At 50.8% G+C, this 18647-nt stretch overlaps 8 protein-coding genes across 8 annotated transcripts; 5 read left to right on the top strand and 3 right to left on the bottom strand.

Annotated features, from left to right (window-relative positions):
* Positions 1-162: 162 nt before the first annotated feature.
* On the bottom strand, positions 163-2765 carry BO79DRAFT_196208 (putative alpha-glucosidase; the record flags this gene model as incomplete). The annotated part of the gene is made up of 1 exon (XM_025681181.1): positions 163-2765. The coding sequence occupies one exon, from the start codon at positions 2763-2765 to the stop codon at positions 222-224; it is 2544 nt and encodes an 847-aa protein (XP_025538966.1). The 3' UTR covers positions 163-221.
* Positions 2766-3281: 516 nt separating this feature from the next.
* Positions 3282-5927, top strand: BO79DRAFT_196206 (putative MFS transporter). Its single transcript, XM_025681180.1, has 12 exons — positions 3282-4132; positions 4194-4291; positions 4353-4415; positions 4464-4516; positions 4573-4644; positions 4699-4812; positions 4864-5131; positions 5179-5200; positions 5249-5346; positions 5399-5463; positions 5523-5558; positions 5608-5927. Exons 1-12 carry the CDS (start codon positions 3610-3612, stop codon positions 5819-5821), a joined length of 1626 nt encoding a protein of 541 aa, XP_025538965.1. The 5' UTR covers positions 3282-3609; the 3' UTR covers positions 5822-5927.
* Positions 5928-6257: 330 nt separating this feature from the next.
* On the top strand, positions 6258-9137 carry BO79DRAFT_149752 (putative C6 transcription factor; the record flags this gene model as incomplete). Its single annotated transcript, XM_025678596.1, has 13 exons — positions 6258-6320; positions 6553-6584; positions 6637-6696; positions 6764-6949; positions 6995-7156; positions 7213-7228; positions 7286-7397; positions 7452-7785; positions 7839-7974; positions 8074-8180; positions 8239-8258; positions 8318-8441; positions 8513-9137. The coding sequence occupies 13 exons, from the start codon at positions 6258-6260 to the stop codon at positions 9135-9137; spliced, it is 1977 nt and encodes a 658-aa protein (XP_025538964.1).
* Positions 9138-9234: 97 nt separating this feature from the next.
* On the bottom strand, positions 9235-10936 carry BO79DRAFT_174461 (putative mitochondrial carrier protein (Ymc1)). The gene is made up of 5 exons (XM_025679746.1): positions 10676-10936; positions 10463-10474; positions 10277-10413; positions 9594-10222; positions 9235-9516 (listed from the first exon to the last, which is right to left on the bottom strand). Exons 1-5 carry the CDS (start codon positions 10779-10781, stop codon positions 9486-9488), a joined length of 915 nt encoding a protein of 304 aa, XP_025538963.1. The 5' UTR covers positions 10782-10936; the 3' UTR covers positions 9235-9485.
* A 729-nt stretch (positions 10937-11665) lies between these two features.
* Positions 11666-14373, top strand: BO79DRAFT_149501 (translation initiation factor 2; the record flags this gene model as incomplete). The annotated part of the gene is made up of 2 exons (XM_025678588.1): positions 11666-14162; positions 14222-14373. Coding segments are annotated over 2 exons (2649 nt in total), but the record flags the coding sequence as incomplete, so codon positions are not given.
* A 352-nt stretch (positions 14374-14725) lies between these two features.
* On the bottom strand, positions 14726-15670 carry BO79DRAFT_238161 (HNH endonuclease; the record flags this gene model as incomplete). The annotated part of the gene is made up of 2 exons (XM_025684782.1): positions 14726-15280; positions 15503-15670. 2 exons carry the CDS (start codon positions 15668-15670, stop codon positions 14726-14728), a joined length of 723 nt encoding a protein of 240 aa, XP_025538961.1.
* BO79DRAFT_196190 (haloacid dehalogenase, type II) lies at positions 15389-16854 on the top strand. The gene is made up of 2 exons (XM_025681179.1): positions 15389-16031; positions 16091-16854. The coding sequence occupies exons 1-2, from the start codon at positions 15863-15865 to the stop codon at positions 16645-16647; spliced, it is 726 nt and encodes a 241-aa protein (XP_025538960.1). The 5' UTR covers positions 15389-15862; the 3' UTR covers positions 16648-16854.
* A 181-nt stretch (positions 16855-17035) lies between these two features.
* On the top strand, positions 17036-18096 carry BO79DRAFT_288033 (EI24 domain-containing protein; the record flags this gene model as incomplete). The annotated part of the gene is made up of 3 exons (XM_025688646.1): positions 17036-17167; positions 17237-17814; positions 17895-18096. Exons 1-3 carry the CDS (start codon positions 17114-17116, stop codon positions 18094-18096), a joined length of 834 nt encoding a protein of 277 aa, XP_025538959.1. The 5' UTR covers positions 17036-17113.
* Between the last annotated feature and the right edge of the window lie 551 nt (positions 18097-18647).

Raw genomic sequence — 18647 nt, 5'->3', positions numbered from 1 at the left:
GTCCTATGGGTATTTACTAGGTATTATTAAGACTACTTATTTATGTATGCCACAACAAACAATTGACTCAGAATTCAACCCCTTCTATACTATATAACGCCACTGACATCTATCATCATGCATTTCTCATCATGATCTGGGTAAACAATTTCCACCCAATTTCCACCACATATTTCCAAAAGCTTCAACAAACTATCTAAACCAACCACAACATCCCCTATCTAGTTCTTCAAGGTATAAACCACGCGTCCCCGAGAGTCCTTACCCTTATACTCCACAGTCTTCCCAATATCCGACACAACGCGTCTCTCATCGCCATTATGAAGGACGATATCAAGATCTTTCCAAGCAGGAACAAATCCAGACTTCTCATCACGAGAGAATCCAACAATAACCTTCTCCTCCGTGGAACTATACGTGATAGTATACTCCGAGATGCGCGCCTCAAGCGAGATACCATCATCTTCAAACCAAGTAGTACTGAACACCTGGCCATGAGAACTACCACGGGGCGGGAAGACTTCGACTCCACGGTAATCATCGACCTCTTTCACAGCCACCGAAGCCGGAGTGTCATCGCCAGGGACCCTGGTATGGACGGGCTTTCCGACAGGGATGGCACCGCCGATTCTAGCCAGAAGGGGAATGCTCTTCCTCCATTCGGAGGGTACTTCCACCCATTGTCCGGAGGCGAGGTAGTTATAAGGCTCGTTCATGTTCACGTACCCAAAGTCGAACTTGTCATTCGCCTTACGGGGAAGGTATAACTTGGCAACGTTCACGCCAGGCTCGTAGACACCGCCGACCATGATGGTGTCACCGAACCAGAACTGCTCGTCGCCCGATTTCAGGACCTTCGTCCATACTTCCGGGTCGGATTCATAGCCCCATCCTACCCAGCGCTGGGGCGGGGACGCCGTCAGATGGCTTTCTAGACCGAGGGAGTAGATGTAAGGGAGGATCTCGTAGCGACGCTTGATTGTATCACGGACGAGAGGGGTAATCTCGGGGTACATCCATGGCTCGATGACGTCCCCGACGGAGCTGTTCCCAGGAGATGTCTTGAAGCAATTGATGGCGAACCGAGGCGAGTGGATACCCAGCTGGATCCATCTGAGCAGCAGCTCAGGAGAGGGCTGAGGTCCTTCGAATCCTCCGATATCGTGACCGCAACATTGCAGAAGAGAGATACCTGCGCTGAGGGACAGAGCGTTCGCTCCCTTCATGCCCTCCCAGCTGGTGACGTTGTCTCCGCTCCAGGTGCTGGCGGCGTAGCGCATTGTACCTGCCGTGGCACTGCGAGTCAGGACGAATGGTCTGTGGTTGGGCTCGATGTTGAGCAGAGCGTCATGGGAGGCTTTGCCCATGAGTTCGGTGTGCATGGCGCGACCCCACTGGCCGACGGAGTTCTCGACGCCCTTCTTGACGGCCTCGGAGACGGTTGGCTCGTCCAATGCTAACTTCCAATCGTCGTCTGGGAGCGTGTACTCGTTGTTGTCGTTCCACATGGCGTCGATTCCGGCGCGCTTCAGGCTCTGCACGCCGTCATACCACCACTTGAACGCAACAGCGGATGAAAAGTCGATGTGACATCCGTCACCTCCTGTTGCGCCTCCGGCGCTCCACAGTCGCATGTAGCCCGGCTTGTTGCTCGCAGGGTCCTTGAAGAACCCGTTCGAATCAATAAGCTTCTGGAAGTCGGGGTGTGAGGCGAGCAGGAATGGCTTGATATTGGAGAGAAGGCGGATACCCCGACCATGGTATTTGGCAATCCACTCTTCGGGATTGGGGAAGCGATGTTTGTTCCATGTGAAGACATTGCGGACTTTAGGCTCTGTTTCAGCGATCGAGTATCCGGAACTCATTTGGTGTGCGGAGCAGGGGATGCCGTGCTCCTCCAGCTTGTCTGCGAACTCCATCAATGCCTCGTGAGCAGGCGGGTCGTCAAGCATGGTGTACTTGTATCCACCTGAGATGTAGCCATATGCCCATCTGGGGACGAGGATCGGAAGACCGACAAGCTCTGCGTAGGAGCGCACAACGTCCTTGAGCGTCTTGCCGACGATGAGATACTGCTCCAATCCGCCGTAGTCTTGACGGTAGACTTTGAAGTGGCCCCAGAGGCCGTCGACCTCCGAGCCGACAGACCAGGTGCCTCTGCCATGTGTCGTGGAGAAGATGGCCACACATCCATCAGGCGATGCCTTGATCAGCAGAGGAATGTGCTTGTATAGAGGATCGGTGTTGTAAACATCATATCCGAAGCTGTCGGTGGCTGAGAGCTGGAAATGGCGTCCTGTGAGGTCCATGGGAGCTCTTTTCTCGCCAAGTCCAACGTGAAGGCAATCACGGTCATGCTCTGTGTAGTGTGCGATGCCGGTGGAGTCTGCGACATAGGAGCGAAGTGGCAGATCGCGATATAAGGGCTTCTCGGTGCCCTTCCATGATAGGGAGACGACTGGGGTGTTGCTCCAGTCAACGGACGCTGTGACGCCTCCCACTTCGATTGTCTTTTGATTCGAACCGCCTGTAGTGGAGACTTGGACTCCATCTAGGTTTGTTGCTGGCTTGGTCACACTGGGAAAGGGAGGGAGAGGGTGGTCTTGCGACGAGAAGGTGACTCTGAATAAGTTCTCGCGAATGGGTTCAAAGGAGAAGTCGAAGGAACGCTCATCGGGGCTCGAGCGAAGATGTACAGAGGAGGAGTCTTGAGCCCCAGATGGAGACTCTTGATAGGTCTTGGGGACGAACTCTTTTTGAGGCATTGTTGTGTGTACTCCCTTGAACAGGGTCAATTGAGTGAATGCGAATGAGGATACAACTACAGAAACCGGATCCAAGCTTGGATACCGCTCTATTTGAGTGATTCTACATGCCTCTGTCCCACCGGCATTGCGTGAGGAGCAGTGCCGTTGAGGCCCACCAGCGTGGAGCTGTATAGTCGGATTTCGGGGAGTATCTCCGACACGTCTGGCACAAAGCACTACTTTGTCCTACAGGGTTAGTGAATTTTCCCCCACACTTTGTGCTCCCCCGCGTCCCCGTGACCCACACCCAAGCGAAGCTGGAGATACTTTTTGTACTCGGTCCTTCGCTTTTCGTGCCCGAAATCCGAAGCTAGATGCTGTTCAACGTCAAGTATCTCCCCACTCCCATGAACTCACCTGCACGGTGATGGCACAACTGCAATTCATTGGATGTCGCATCGGATAATGTCCGACAGTTTCCACGTCATGTTATCCCGTGGTGTGTTGCCGGGATGGAACGACTACCTCGACGCTAATCTTGTCATGGGCGTCGTGACGAGCCATGGCTGAATTGATTCGCTCCCGCGTCGGGTTTGGGCTGCTTCCGTCCGGGGCAGAGGATGAGGCTTTCCCCACGGGGTTGCCCTTTGGAGTGTAGGTGTACGATGAAGGGGGATATGCTATTACCCAGTGCTGTTGTGACCCTTTGTCTGGGTTTTGTCTTGGTCCTTAGGGAATCTTCTCTTCGTTCTGAATCACTCTTGCTGAAGGTTGAAACATTTATTTTCCCTACTGGAGAGACGGTCGTCTTGTTAGGGCTATTTCAAGTACAGTTACAGTACAGAAGAACAGACGAAGAACCATGTCCCACAAACAAGGAACAACGCCCGCAGACAAGACACAAGATGAGCATATTGAATCAATCGAGAACGCGCCACGTCGGGAGCTGCAACATGCAAACGAACCTACTCAGGATACAGCTCTTGACCTCATGAGAGACGCAGGTCATTCAGCCATCCTAACGCCCGAGAACAACGCCAAAGTCCTTCGGAAGATTGATCTTAGGCTCCTGCCTATCCTGCTGGGAATCTATTTCCTGCAGCAGGTCGATAAGTCGACTCTCTCATACGCGTCGGTCTTTGGTTTGGTCGAGAAGGCCCATCTACATGGGCAGGAATACTCGTGGCTGGGGGCGGTCGTATACCTGGTGCAACTCGTTGCTCAGCCATTCGTCGCCTACATTCTGGTCAAGGTGCCTCTGGGGAAGTTCCTGGCATGTACGACCTTTTGCTGGGGCATTGCCCTGACATGCATGACCCCAGCGAACACTTTTGCGAAGTTGTTGGTCTGTCGGATGTTTCTGGGTCTCTTTGAAGCTGGTATACGTGAGTATTCCCTCTAGCCATAATCGATTGTCTTGTACTAGGGCTGAGGTTGGATGACAAGCGCCGGCGTTCATTGCGATCACGCAAATGTGGTATCGACGACGAGAACAGCCCGTCCGGCTTGGTTCATGGTATGCTATGAACGGAGTGGTGAACATGGTGAGTTTTAGTTTTCCAACCTACTTGTTATGTATGACTGCTAATGGGGACTACGATCTAGTTTGGAAGTCTGATAACCTACGGTCTTGGTCACATTGGATCTTCGGTCTTCGAGCCCTACCAGGTGGGTTATCTTCACCATCACGGAGGCGAGATGCTAACTGTACCACAGATTATCTTCTTGTTTTTCGGGCTCATCACGATTGTTTTCTCTGCCGTTGTATTGTGAGACACGCCGTTCCAACGACGAACGTTGCACCCTCCTGACCTTTATATCTTAGTATTCTGACACCCGACTCGCCGATGAAGTCCAAATTCCTTCATGAAGAGGATAAAGTTCTGGCTATTGAAAGGTATCTACTATGCAGCTGTTATAAAATGCGCCAAATGCTCACACCTGTGGCTAGACTTCGTATGAACCAGCAAGGTATCGAAACGCACGAGTGGAAATGGCAGCATGTGAAAGAAACATGCCTCGACATAAAGTCTTTCTTCTGGTTTGCTTTGATGTTCTCAATTTCGTAAGATACTTTATTCGAGCATTGAAGCGGAACGTACTGACGGTATCACAGAATCCCCAGCGGCGGTATCTCGACCTTCGGGCCATTGATCATCGAAGCATTCGGATTCAACCAATTTGACACAATCCTCTTCAATATACCTTTTGGCGCTGTCCAGCTCATTGCAACTATGGGAGGGGCGTGGATGGCGACTAAGCTCCAGATGAAGGGTCCTGTCATAGCTTTGCTCTGTTTGCCTGCTATTGCGGGATGTGTAATGTTGTTGCAGATTCCGCACGATGGTAATCACAATGGGGCACTGCTTGCAGGATATTACATTGTAAGTTTTATATTGATGTCTGCAATGTGCTCGCTAATATTTGCTAGATCTCTGTATACCCAGGAATTAGTATGTCTCTATGCATTGCGCAAACGGGCCCAAGCTAACAGACTATAGCACCCTTGATCTACTCGTGGTCTGCTGGTAACACAGGAGGCGAAACGAAGAAGAAGCTTGTGAACGGTATTCTACTCGTTGGACAATGTGCTGGTAACGTATGTAACCCAACCAGTCCGGAAAGCAGGGTCAAACATTGACATGAAACAGGTCCTAGGATCGAACCTGTACACTACGACCGAAGCACCGCTATATAGACGTGGTCTGCTCTCCAAGTAAGCCTGCAAAGAGCCAATATTCGACTGTTTACGATACTGATCATGCATACAAACAGCCTCGCCATGTTCTGTGTTCTCATCCTGCTTTGCGCGTAAGTCCCCCACACCATGATTTAGCTTCACCTACTCATCTACTCTTAGATTGAACATGGGATACCTCTTCTTCCTAAACAAGAAACACGAGCAAAAGCGAGTGAGCATGGGAAAGAGCGCAAAGATCATCGACCACTCCATGCAAGCCGTAGGAGCGGTCCCAATCGACAAGACCGAAGCACCTCAGGAGACGCTTGGCGACGACAATGCGTTCAAGGACCTGACGGACTGGGAGAACGAGGATTTCGTCTATGTATACTAAGAGCGGGATCTTCACGCCAATAAGGCAAGGAATTATGGAATGTCTTGAGAAATATGCGGGTTATTTTGTAGCGTTCATTTCATGTTATCATGTTTTTCAGTCTATGGAGAGTATCTGTTATTGACAAGAGTCAATAACATATTACCATGTTCTTAGTATAATACATGAATCAAAAGCTAGACAGCCGGTAAATAAAAACCAACCGCAATCAAACCAAGTTCGTACGTAGTTAGTACCTTCCAATAGCCGACTCGGCAATCCCCCGGCGACGGCGTGGGGCCCCGCCTTTTCCTCTCATGCCATCCCCGTTCCAATCTATTTACCCCATTCCAAACCGACTCCTTCTTCCGACGATCAGTGCGCATACCCTGCATTAACTGATGCAGTCTTATCTCTAATCTAGCGCAAGCATCTATACCTACTCGGAAAGTTAATAATGGACTCAGATGAGGAATCCTCCTGCGCGGTATCCGCTCCAGTTGGGAAGAAGCGTATCCCGGTATGGTTGCTTGACTTGATTCCTAGGTCTCCTTGGGAGTTGCATGAGCTGCCGATGCTGCTAGCACAGTAGCTACCGTCTAGATGAAGGAAGAACTGCTAATATTTGATTAAATGATCCAGAAAGCATGTACTTCTTGTCGGCAGTCGAAAGTACGTCTATCTTTCTTACTACTGCGACACTGTGTCTTGGGTTCGATTCTATTGTTTTGCTAATATGTTGGGTGATATAGGTCAAATGCGATGGTAAAGGGCCGTGTACGAGGTACGTTTATACTAATGAATTCTGAGATGAGTGTACTAATGAAGACGGATAGATGTAAGCGTGCAAGGAAACGATGTGTATTCTTTGAGATTCCGAAGGATCCTGCTGTTTTGTATGCATCACCCTCTTATTTCCGGTTGGAGAAGCTGTTCGTTTGTTGACCAGGGTACCATGTTCAGACGCCTGGAGAATGTCGAAGCAGAAGTACAGCGTCTACGGGAGAAATTAAGCAATGTGAACGAGCTACTACTCCGGCAGTCTACGCAGCAACAGCAGCAGATTGCTGTCACTTCTCCCGCTTCAGCTCATTTCATGTCTGATCCTGGGACGATGCCGGCATTTCTTGCTACGGGAGGAATGGGTGGGTATCATCACCATTGGCGAGGAGCTAGATATCCTGTGACCCATAGGGACCATGATGCTAGCGTATTTCAGTACCAAACTCCTGGGATGGAGGCTGCTCGGCCTACCAGGTTGCGACGGTCAGGGTTCGATATTAAGGAAGAGCCAGTATTGGATTTTATTAGTAGGGGGATGATGACGGCTGATCAGGCTATGTCGTGCTTTAGGACGTATGTTGCCGTCATGTTTGGTGCTGTTTCCTGGTATTTGCTAATATGCAGTATAGTTTCTTTCAAGGCTGTGTATGTGATTTCTTCAATCTAGCCATGATGTTCAGGGCTTATGCATAGGGGACTTAGGATAGGTATATCCCAGTATTTGATCCAGATATCGACACGTTCAACTCCGTGCGTGCTCGAAGTAGCATTCTATTCAATGCTATCTGCACGATTGGTAGTCGAGTTGAGATCAGTACGATTGATACAGAATCCAGTCGAATAAGTGACAACTCACTGACAATTCCAGGGTCTGGATCTCAGATCCCCGATCTACTCCATGCCGAACTCAAGAGATCGATAAACGTGATTATTCAGAATAAAAACCTCAATTGCTTGGAATCCGTGCAGGCTTTGCTCGTTGTAGCCTGCTACTCTGCCGAGCGGTCCTTGATCCTGTCTTTTGCAACGAGGATGGCGTTGGATTTAGGGCTAGATGAAGCTTTTGAGGAACTGATACAAAGACTGACGATGAAAGAGACCGAAGGGGTTTATGATATGACAGGTGTGGTGGTGGATGATGAAGAGCGTACGCTCATGCGCAAATCTAGGACTTGGTTTGGTCTCTTGGTACTTGATCATATGTGAGTATGCAGTACCAATCAGGTATATGCGCATGCTAAGAAGGCATAAACAGATTCCATGTCGACGGTGGGAAGCCTCCTGGCATTCGGGTGACAGGGAACGCTCATCGATGTCGCATTCTGCTTCGCCATCATACGTCTACCGTCTTGGATTTACGCCTTTTCTCCCAGGTGGAGGTGAGTATGCCTGTCTTGAAGTTATGACCGCCTAGTAACTAATTCGAATAGTTGAACATCATACGTGGTAAGCGCCTTACAATGTAAGATTCTGACAGGCTGTATAACAAGATGGTAGCACGAGTAAACGATACTCTAGATGCTAAAGAAACACTACAAAGATCAGATATCACGGAGTTTGTACACGAAGCCAAGGTAGATATCGATTTGTGGTTCGAGTAAGTAAATCCAAGACAAGTATCTTCATCACATATATCTTCAACTAATCTCAACCAGCGATTGGCTACGCATCATCGGTACCACCGCCATGTAGCACCATGCCCAAACCGATATTCAACCCTACTAACAAAACCAGAAAACTCCCCATCCGCCACCCAAGAACGCCCCTTCCTCCTTGCCGCCCTACGAGTCCAAAAATGCTGGGCCGAGTTAATCCTGCACTGCAAAGCGCTCCGCTCCATGGGCGTAGGGAACGTCGCGTACATACTATCCTTCCTCCCAAAACCCTGACCCAAACCATATCTACCTACTAACCCATATGCCGGCGTAGAGAAATGTCCCCAATCGAACAAACCATCCTCCTAACCGCCAAATCCAGCGCCCGAAAACACCTCCGCCTAATCAGCCTCGAACCCGACTTCTACCTCGCCAAACTGAAATACGCCATGGATTTCGTCTGGGCCAAGTGCGCCTTCTGCTTCCTCTTACTCCTGAAGTTATCTCGCCTCGTTCCCGAGCAAAAAGAAGAGCACAAGGAACTTCTAGATCATGGAAATAGACTCCTTGATGAGCTAACTAGGACGAACGGGGAATCGGCCCCAACGGCAGCAACGGCGACAACAACAACAACAGGGATAGGGAATAACAATAATATCTATATGCAGATATTGCGATTGAGTATTGAGAAATATAGTCGTGTGTTGCAGGAAAGGGAGGTTAATGGTGCCTCGATTGAGGAGGCAGGAGAAATGAGTAGTGGAGGGGAGGGAGGGAATACCAATCAACCGGGCACCAATGCGATGACGCCATTTTGGGAGTTATTTGATGCGCAGGCCGATCTGCAGAGTTTTGTACCTGAGCAGTTTGTCCGAGAGTGGGATTTTCCTGGCTTGGATTTGTTTTATTTTCCTACGGCGTGGCAGGATTTCTTTGGGGATTTTTCGTTGGCTGTTTGATTTCAATTATCTTGTGGGTGGTTAGTTGTGGGATTGGATGGTCATACTGATTGAGTATGTGTGTATGTGGGTACTAGTAAGAATCATCATATCATATCATATTGAGCTGGCCAAGTGTTGAAATCCTGAATGCTTTGCCAGAAGGAAAAACGAGTAACTCTATATAACCATGCGAGTTTAACATTGTTTTTGAAAAAAAGGATGATGTCTAAGCGGAACTTTTCCTCCAGAGCCTGTTGAATGAATGAAAGAAAACTAGAAACGGGGGATATCAAAACCCTAAACCACCACCAAACTTGGGTATTATTTCATTTCATTTCTTGTGCTAAGTCGATGGGGCCAAGTAGCTTAGCCCAGGGCTCTCATGGTGAGCTCGACACTGTAATGCATAATGCAATTAGTAAGTACTCGACATAAAGCAGCAGGAGAGTAAGAATGGGTGAGGGGTGAACGTACACAGCAAAAGTACCCGCCGACACAGGCATAGCCCTCAGCAAGGTAGGACCAATACCCTTCCAGAAGCCAGCGAGACCCTCAACAGCATAAGTCTTCTTAAAGCAGTCGGTCATGCTCTTGAACTGCTGCTGGGCGCCGAAGCCATCGCACTGCATCTTACTCTTGACGACGTCGAAGGGGTAACTGGACAGCCAGAGGGCCTCGCCAGCCAAACCACCGTAGGTAGCGACCTTCAAGCTGGAGATGTCCTCACGCTTGACGTTGTTGCGCTTGGCATCCTGGTTCATGAGGTACTCGAAAGCCAAGAACCAGGTTCCGTAGGCCTGGGCTTCACGGAGGTAAGTGACGTTCTGACCGCGGAAGAGACCCTTGAGAACACCGCCCTGGTTGCAGAGCTTGCGGATGCAGTCGATGGGGCCGTTGTACAGACGATCAGCTCCGTGGGGCTGGGTTTGCAGACGGATACGGACGTGCTCGATAGGGCCGGACAGGAAGGAGTTGGTGAGACCGGCAAAACTACCGGCCATGTAGTACTGCGTGTAGGAGAGAGTGCTGTCCGCGTACTTCTTCTTGTTGAGCTTCTCCAGACGTCTGCGGGCTTCGTGGAAAGCACCGAATTGAACGCTGACCTGGGGGCCCGGTTAGTATGAGTGAGAAGGGACTGATGATTGGGAACTGCTTACGCAGGCACCGATTCCGATCAACGGAGTCAGGGTACCCTTGTAAAAGGCGAAGGGGCCCTCGTTCTTCAGGATCTTGGTGGCGCAGTCCAGAGCACTGGAGTACTGGGTGGTGGTTTGCAGGCGGACCTTGACAATGTCTGGTCATTGTTAGGAGAACTCTCGGGTTGGAGAGAGAGGGTTACCCACCAAAAGGTTGTCCTGTGCATTGTTAGTATGTGCTTTGAGTAGAGATTTGTGGTAGTGATGAGGGATAATTCTGATAGAGCATGGTAAAGCAATGCGCCAGCACATCTCTCACCGTGATGGGATACTCCGTATACGGAGGACATGTGCGCGCAATTGCATCGGGGATGGAATATGTATATGTTCAAAGAACGTGAAGCGATGATTATGACATACCAAGAAGCACCTGAGCAATTCCACCAGCAGCACCAGCACCCAAATCCTTGAGAGTGCGAAGGGTTCCGCCCCCCTTCTGCATGTCCTCGAATGCCTCGGACTCCATTGCGGGGAAGTATTACAGGTTCGGGAAACTGAAAGTTGAAAGGAGATCGAGTCGTAGAGCCAAGGACGGGATCGCACCGAACGACGCAGATGATCTCTTAATCCCGAAAGCCCAGGAGTCTTTGTACAGACAGGAAGAAGGAGTAAGAGACGGAGCTTATCAGAAAGACGAGAAAGAAGAGCGCAATTGAATGTCGCGAGAGTGCTCGCCTCCGATTCGGCGATGGCGCCGAGCGCACGTGAGGCGGAAAACTGGCGGACCCGCGGGATGAGTCAGCAGGCGGCGTACGGGCGGATACACCAGCGATACTTTGATTACTTACGGCGCCGATGTTCTTCTCCGCAGTTTTGGCGCCGAGGGTTTCGCTGTGAGCAACGACAGTACATCATGCACAGACGGGCTGCTTTGGAAGTGAGTTAAACCTATTTTATAATGTTACAGGTTTTGAGCTAATAGTCACCCTTTTCTTCCAGCTATCCCGTCGTCACGGTGTCGAATGGTCGTGCGCAACCGCCCGCAGAAATGCTGCCTTCACTCCCGTAGTAGGCTTGGTGCCTCGACGGCATTTTCGAATCTCTCCTCTTCGTCTCGATTCATCCGATTCTCCGCCATCAAATAGTCCCGGTGAACCAGTTGCAGGTACAAGCTCGGGTCCAGCGTCTACGGGCCCGAAGTTCGGTAATCGTTGGGGTAGCAAAGCGCAGAGACCGCTTGGGCTGAGTCCGGCGGAGCAAGCTATCCGAGACTCTTTAGTCGCAAAGAGGCAACAAGAAGAACAGCGACAGCAACAACAATTACAGAGACAAGAGCAAGAACGGCAGCGTAAGGAGAGGCAACAGCAATCGCAACAACGATGGAAGGAAGGGCGGTCCCAGGGCCGCACGGAAGAGCAATGGCCGAGCACGAGATGGCGCGATTCCAGCTTCAAACCTAGGCAATCCGATGCATTCCCCAGGCGCCGCTCGGGTCTTAACAGTGAGGACAAGGAAAGCCTGTCTCTACAGCCCGACAGGTCACTCGAAGTCAACGTCAACAAAGTGCCCAAGCACAAGCGGTCGACAGGTTGGACATGTCCAGATTGTCAGACGAGATGTTACGGGCAGCATACCGTCTGCCCGCACTGCAAAGCACCCAGGCCGAACCTGCACGAGGGGCCGCAACGGCACCGGGGCTCACCCCGCCATCGCCACGCAGACGAGGAAGCTACAAAGATTCGAAAATTGGGCCAGTCTATTTTGTCTGATAAGGATAGCGGGAATGCTGAAGGGCTCGGCTCAAGGGAAACAGCGTTCAGAGGTTATATGGCGAGCCAAGGGCAATTTGCCGGTCCACGACCTGTGTTCGACTCCAATGTCGATAAAGAAATATCCGTCCAGGAAGCCAGGGAAGCAAGGAAGAAGGAGATAGAGGCAAGAAAAGAAGAGAGGGAGGCAAAGAAGGAAGAGAGGAAAGCGCAGCAGCAAGCAGAGGAAGACAAGCAGGAAAAGAAAGCTAGTGACCCTTGGACCTGGGATCCGTCTTCTTTGAAGAACATCAAAGTACGTGAAGATGATGTCTCGGAAATGAAGCCGAAACGAAAGGCCAGTCGCAAGCAACGCGAGTCTGGTAGGGATGAGGAGGATCTATTTGACGAGGACGAGGAGTCTCAGCGCCGGAAGCGTCGCGAAGAGAAGAAGCGCTTGAAGAAGGAGAAAGCGCGCAAGAAGGAGATGCAAGCTAATGTCAGCCCTCTATATCTCCCCGAGTTCATCAGCGTCAGCAGTCTTGCAGACGTCATTGGTGTCCGTCCTGCACAGTTTGTTAAACGTATGGAGGATATGGGTTTCGACGACGTTACGTATGATCATGTCCTTGATGCCGAAACCGCCGGCCTGATCGCCTCTGAATACAACTATGAACCCATTTTTGACAATGGCGAGGGTGACTTGACCGCAGCGCCAGAGCCAGAAGACAAGTCAAGTCTACCTGTCAGACCCCCGGTCGTGACGATCATGGGGCATGTTGACCACGGCAAAACCACCATCCTCGACTGGCTTCGCAAGTCCTCGATTGTCGCAACGGAGCACGGGGGTATCACGCAGCACATTGGTGCATTCTCGGTGGCTATGCCTTCCGGAAAGACCATCACCTTCTTGGACACTCCTGGCCACGCTGCTTTCTTGGATATGCGCCGTCGTGGTGCGGACGTGACCGACATTGTGGTCCTTGTCGTCGCGGGTGATGACAGTGTTAAGCCCCAAACGATTGAGGCAATTAAGCATGCCACTTCAGCCAATGTCCCCATCATTGTTGCCATGAGCAAGATGGACAAGGAAGGCGTCAATCCTGACAGGGTGAAACAGGACCTCTCGATGCACGGTGTACACGTCGAGGATTTTGGTGGTGACGTACAAGCAATCGGCGTGAGTGGAAAGACCGGCCAGGGAATGTTGGAGCTTGAAGAAGCAATTATCACCTTGTCAGAGGTGCTCGACCACCGGGCTGACCCCCAGGGTCACGTCGAAGGATGGGTTATCGAGGGCACTACCAAGAGCTATGGCCGTGTAGCTACTGTACTTGTCCGGCGGGGAACACTTCGAACGGGAGATATCATTGTTGCTGGCACCACCTGGGCGCGCGTGCGCACACTTCGGAACGAAGCTGGTCAGACAATTCCCGAAGCCACTCCTGGCATGCCAGTGGAGGTTGATGGCTGGCGAGAACAGCCAGCGGCTGGCACCGAGCTTCTGCAGGCTGACGACGAGCAGCACGCTAAGAGCGTCGTGGACTACCGGTTGGAACGGGCTGAGACACAGAAACTGAGCGAAGACATGACCGCTATCAACGAAGCGCGTCGTGAAAAGCTTGAGAAACGCCGTCAAGAAGTGGCTGGCGCGGACCAGGCCGAGGAGACTGTACAATCTGGCCCCAAGCCAGTGCAATTCATCATCAAGGCCGACGTTGGTGGCTCGGCAGAGGCCGTTCTCAACTCGGTCACTGCTGTCGGTAACAACGAAGTGTACGCCAATGTACTTCGCTCCGAAGTAGGCCCGATCAGTGAGTTCGACATTGAGCATGCGGCCACAGCCAATGGTCACATTATCACGTTCAACATGCCTGTCGACCCTGTGATTTCTCGGATGGCAGAGAAGCGCGGCGTCAACATTATGAACCACAACGTAATTTACAAACTCATTGATGATGTCAAGAGCATCCTGAGTGAGCATCTGGCACCTAACGTCACCCAGCGTGTGACGGGAGAAGCAGAGATCGGACAAATTTTCGAAATCACGGTCAAGGGACGTAACAAGACAGCCATCGCAGGATGCAAGGTGCGCAATGGAATGATCAATCGGGCCAAGAAGGTCCGTGTGATCAGAGGTAATGAGACAATCTACGATGGTGAGTTGGATCCCTCTATGGCGTGTTACCTCTCATGACAACTGACTAACTGGCCGCAGGCTCAATCACGTCTCTAAAGAACGTCAAGAAGGACGTAACGGAGATGCGCAAAGATACGGAATGCGGTATCGGCTTCGATGGCTGGACCGACTTTGCCGTTGGCGACCACATCCAATGCTACGAGGAAGTCTTCGAGAAGAGATACCTCTGATCGACATTTCGGCTTCACATTCACACCCCCTTTTCCACTCTCAACTTCTGGCATCTGTATTTTTAGCGGACACCCATCGTCCACCTCTACATACATACCCCTTGGCTGTTACCCGTGTTTTCTCATCTGCATGTCCCGAAAGCGTGTGGCTGAGCAACAACCCATTCTGTACAATATGATCCCGGGGATGATGAGCTTATACCAAAAGTACTACGCATCATCACCACCCGGATAGAAAGGAGTCTACAAATCAAAGTTCTATACCCATCTACAATAATCCCCCCCACATTTACCCAACCCATCTCATAGTATCATAATCCAAAACTACACGTAGAATAAACCCAGAATTCATCTACCTAGCTTTCCACCTCACCCTCCCCACCCACCTCGCCCAATCCATCACATCCTCCCTCTCACAAATCCTCTCAACAGTAAACCACTCCCTCGCCAACTCCTCATTACTCGCCATGCGATGCACAAAACTATGACACGCACGACACAACCACGCCACACTATTCAACCTCCACTCCTCATGCCACCCCTTCTTAACCACCTTGGCATGCACACTCCTCGGAATCAAATGATGATACGACAGCGGAATCCAATCCCGCTCACAGATCTCGCACGCATCCGTGCGCGTAGTCGCCCACACCGGCGGCGGCTTCGTCACCGACGCTACGTACTCGCCTAGTATCGGCGCGAGGAAATAGGGAATGTCGGTCGCGGATTCGATGACCGCGTACGCTGTCAGCGTATCTGTGATAGAGGCGGGTAGGGTGTGCGAGGTCCTTTCGGCGAGGTGTTGTGGACTGTATTCTTTGTCGCTTGTGAAGTCGGTGTTGGGGTCGTAGGTGAGGGTTTGGAGTGTTGGTGGTTGAAGTGATGGGAAGGTTTCTGTGGCTATGAACTGTTTTTTTGGTGGTGAGGAGAGGGGGAGAGAGGGAGGGGAGGGGGTTGAGTACCCCGCTCTCTCGCGCGCTCTCTCTCTCTCTCTCGTCCTCTCTCGGTGTTGTTAGTTGGGTTTTGTTGTTGTGATAGTTGGATTTGGGCTTAGGTGTAGGCTACTACGCACGTCGATAAAGTCGGCCAGGTCTTCTGGATCTGTTCTAGTGAATTCATTTTGTTGGACTTGTTCTGCCTCTGGTTTTGGGTCTGCTCGACTGCTGGACTTCTGGCGCGGGGTTGTGCGCGGACGTCGCGCTTTCTTGGTTCGAGGTGTCGGAGAGAATTTCGCGACGATCGCGCTCGATACGCAGTCGCGGAAGATTTGGTAGTTTTCGCTGTCTGGCGCTGTCATTGTGGGTTCAGTGGGAAGGTTGTTGGGTTTTTGTTGTTTGTGGTGGTGAGGCGGTTGGGTTGATGAGGCCTTGACATCATCGTCAATCGGCCGCTTTTACATTAGTAGTTGAGTTTACGGGAGCCGTGTTTCTTTCTTGTCTTCTACGACCACATCTATTCGAGAATCGATTGCGCTGGAGCACTTCATTACATGATGGGGGACATTGTTCTTGCGTTCGACATTTATGGCACACTGCTCTCCTTTGAGGCTGTCACTCGTGAACTGGAGCGCTTCGTGAATGATGATGCCCGGGCCCGCACTATTGCACAGACATGGAGACGCTACCAGCTTGAATACACCTTCAGGCTGAACAGTATGGGTATGTTGCTGTCTCGGAAGAATTGCTTCTACATTGGCTAATGTCGTCTCATGCTTCAGGGCGCTATCTTACTTTCCTGGAAGTCACTAGGAATTCCCTTCTGCATGCCTTGGATGATACGGGTACCTCGTTGGGAGACAAGGAGATTGAGCATCTTATGGCGACCTACAATAGGCTAACCCCCTTCCCCGATGTCGAGGACGCTTTGAATCAGCTTTCAGCCTTTTCACAAGTCACCTCAGTCATCTTTTCAAATGGCACCCGGGGCATGATAGCCAATTGTGTGGAGAGCTCGACGGTTCTATCGCAGCACAAAACATTCTTTAGAGATGTTGTCAGCGTCGACGAAGTGAAGCAGTACAAGCCCGCTCCAGCAGTCTACAATTATCTGGCAAAGTGCGTCGGCCGCAACCAGTCGGAAATGAAGGATATCTGGCTAGTCAGTGGCAATCCATTTGACATTGCAGGCGCCCGCAATGTGGGTATGAATGCCATTTGGGTAGACCGGGCTGAGGCAGGCTGGGTCGACAAGGCGTTGCCTGATGTCAAGCCGACAGCGATCGTTCAACATCTGGGAGGGATTGTAGATGTGATCAAGCAACAATTGTCACTATAGCATCCCTACTGCTAGCAAATTTATAGGTCTTTTACATGGGTTGAGAAATAGGCAACATGCCGAGTTTTTCAAAAGCGATGTACCACTGTAAATATTTCCAAACGCTCCACGCTTGAGGAGGAGAATTCGGGGTAAGTCAGCGAGTTGCTCTGACCTTCTATTTCCCCTCCAAGGTTCCACGGTCAAGGAGCTCAGAGTGAATAAGAAGGTGTTCAGTTTATGTATGGAAGAAAAGAAAAGAGAAGGTTGAAGCGGGTGAAAATTTCAGCTTTATAGCTTGTGTTTCACCGCCCGCTTATCGATAAGGTCTTGGCGGGCATGACGATGTTGAGGCCGTGCTCGGGTGTGTTTGTGCCTTGTCCGCATCGTTCTCCATCTCACACTTGCGCTCTTTCTCTTCTTCGATACAGACCACTTGTCTACCTGTTATCTTTTGGCGTTGGGATCTTCTTTTGTCTATTTGATCATGCCACACAGACATATCGATACTACTAAAGCAGCGTGGTTATATCCCCTGCGGGTATGTTTGCCCACGTTGCTGCCTGTTCCCTTTTGTGACGGTGAAACTGATGGTTTGGTCTTTCTACAGGGCATTTATTATTTTGCATCGCATCGCTACCTTTGGCCTCTTTTCAAGACTCGTCTGATCCCGATCGTTCTCCTGTCCGCTTTCATCTACGTCCTGCTCTTCCTATTTGCATATTTGCCTCAGGTGGCCTTCCTGTCCATCTTCCAGGGTGTCGGGGCCTGGATCAATGGCGCCTTCCTGGTTCTAGGAGAGGGGGCGGCCATTGTTGCTGCTCTCTTTGAAGCCTTCTTCGTCGATGAGACCCTCGTGGACATCTTCGATTCGGTGCTCGTGAGTGAGGGCCATGGCGAACTCGTCACCATGTCGAGGGTTTTGTACCCCCAGGGCGATGATGTCGTCAAACGGCTCGGCAAGCCCACCAAGAGCGCCGTTTATGCACCGTTTTCTCTACGGCAAATCGTGGAATTTATTGTGCTTCTACCGCTGAACTTTATTCCGGTGGCTGGAACACCCATGTTCCTCGTGCTGACCGGCTACCGGGCGGGCCCCTTCCACCATTGGCGATACTTTCAGCTGTTGGATCTTTCGAAACAGCAGCGCAAAGAAAGGATTCGCCGCAGACAATTGCAATACACCACGTGGGTTTCAACCTTCTTTCCCCTGACACAAACCCCCCTTGAAGATCAACCGAGGTTCATACTGACGCTCAACGCACGAGGGAACCCAGATTTGGGACGGTGGCCCTGATACTTCAGTTGATCCCCATTTTGTCCATGTTCTTCCTGATGTCAACCGCGGTTGGATCTGCTCTGTGGACGGTGGATCTTGAGAACAAGCGCGATCTTTTGGGCAGGAGGCCCGGGCGAGATCCCGAAGGTCTCTACCGCGACGATTACAACGATGATGATGCTATGATTTAGTTTGTCTTTTTATTTTTATTTTTTTTTTTTTCTTTTCTTTTCTTGATGCTTGTTTAGCCTTTATTCCCGCTTCTTTTAGCGTCACCCGTTGTCTACTCTTCTACATTGCCCTTGTTGTTTCAAGAAATGTTCTGATTTACCTTGACAACTGTTGGGATATTAACGTACAGAATACTGATTTTAATGTGGCCACACCGATGACCGGGTTTAACCGAACACTTCTTAGTGTCATAAATCATGAGAGAGGGTCGGTAGTAGTAGTTCGATCGTTCCATTATTGCCATGGTTGGTCCCTGCGACAGGACGCAAAAAGACTGCCGACTCCACCTGCGGGCTTTTTCTAAGGTACTTTGGTAGACAGGGAGGGAGCCTTTCGCTGGTCGAGGATAACTAAATGTAATTAGTATCGGGGGGGGGAAGTTAAGATTAATGTGCGGCGGAGACGGACCGATTGGGAAGTAACCCCTGACGGGGCGAGACTTAGCAGCACCCTTAGCAACTTAGCAAACCTTGCCGGCGCCCGACAGTGCTCCGATCCTATACGTAGTAAG

This window comes from Aspergillus costaricaensis, assembly GCF_003184835.1.
Source record: "Aspergillus costaricaensis CBS 115574 unplaced genomic scaffold BO79scaffold_18, whole genome shotgun sequence".
In the NCBI taxonomy this organism is placed as follows: domain Eukaryota; kingdom Fungi; phylum Ascomycota; class Eurotiomycetes; order Eurotiales; family Aspergillaceae; genus Aspergillus; species Aspergillus costaricensis.
The sequence above is the reverse complement of the archived record's forward strand: the minus strand, read 5'-3'. Positions and strand labels throughout refer to the sequence as shown.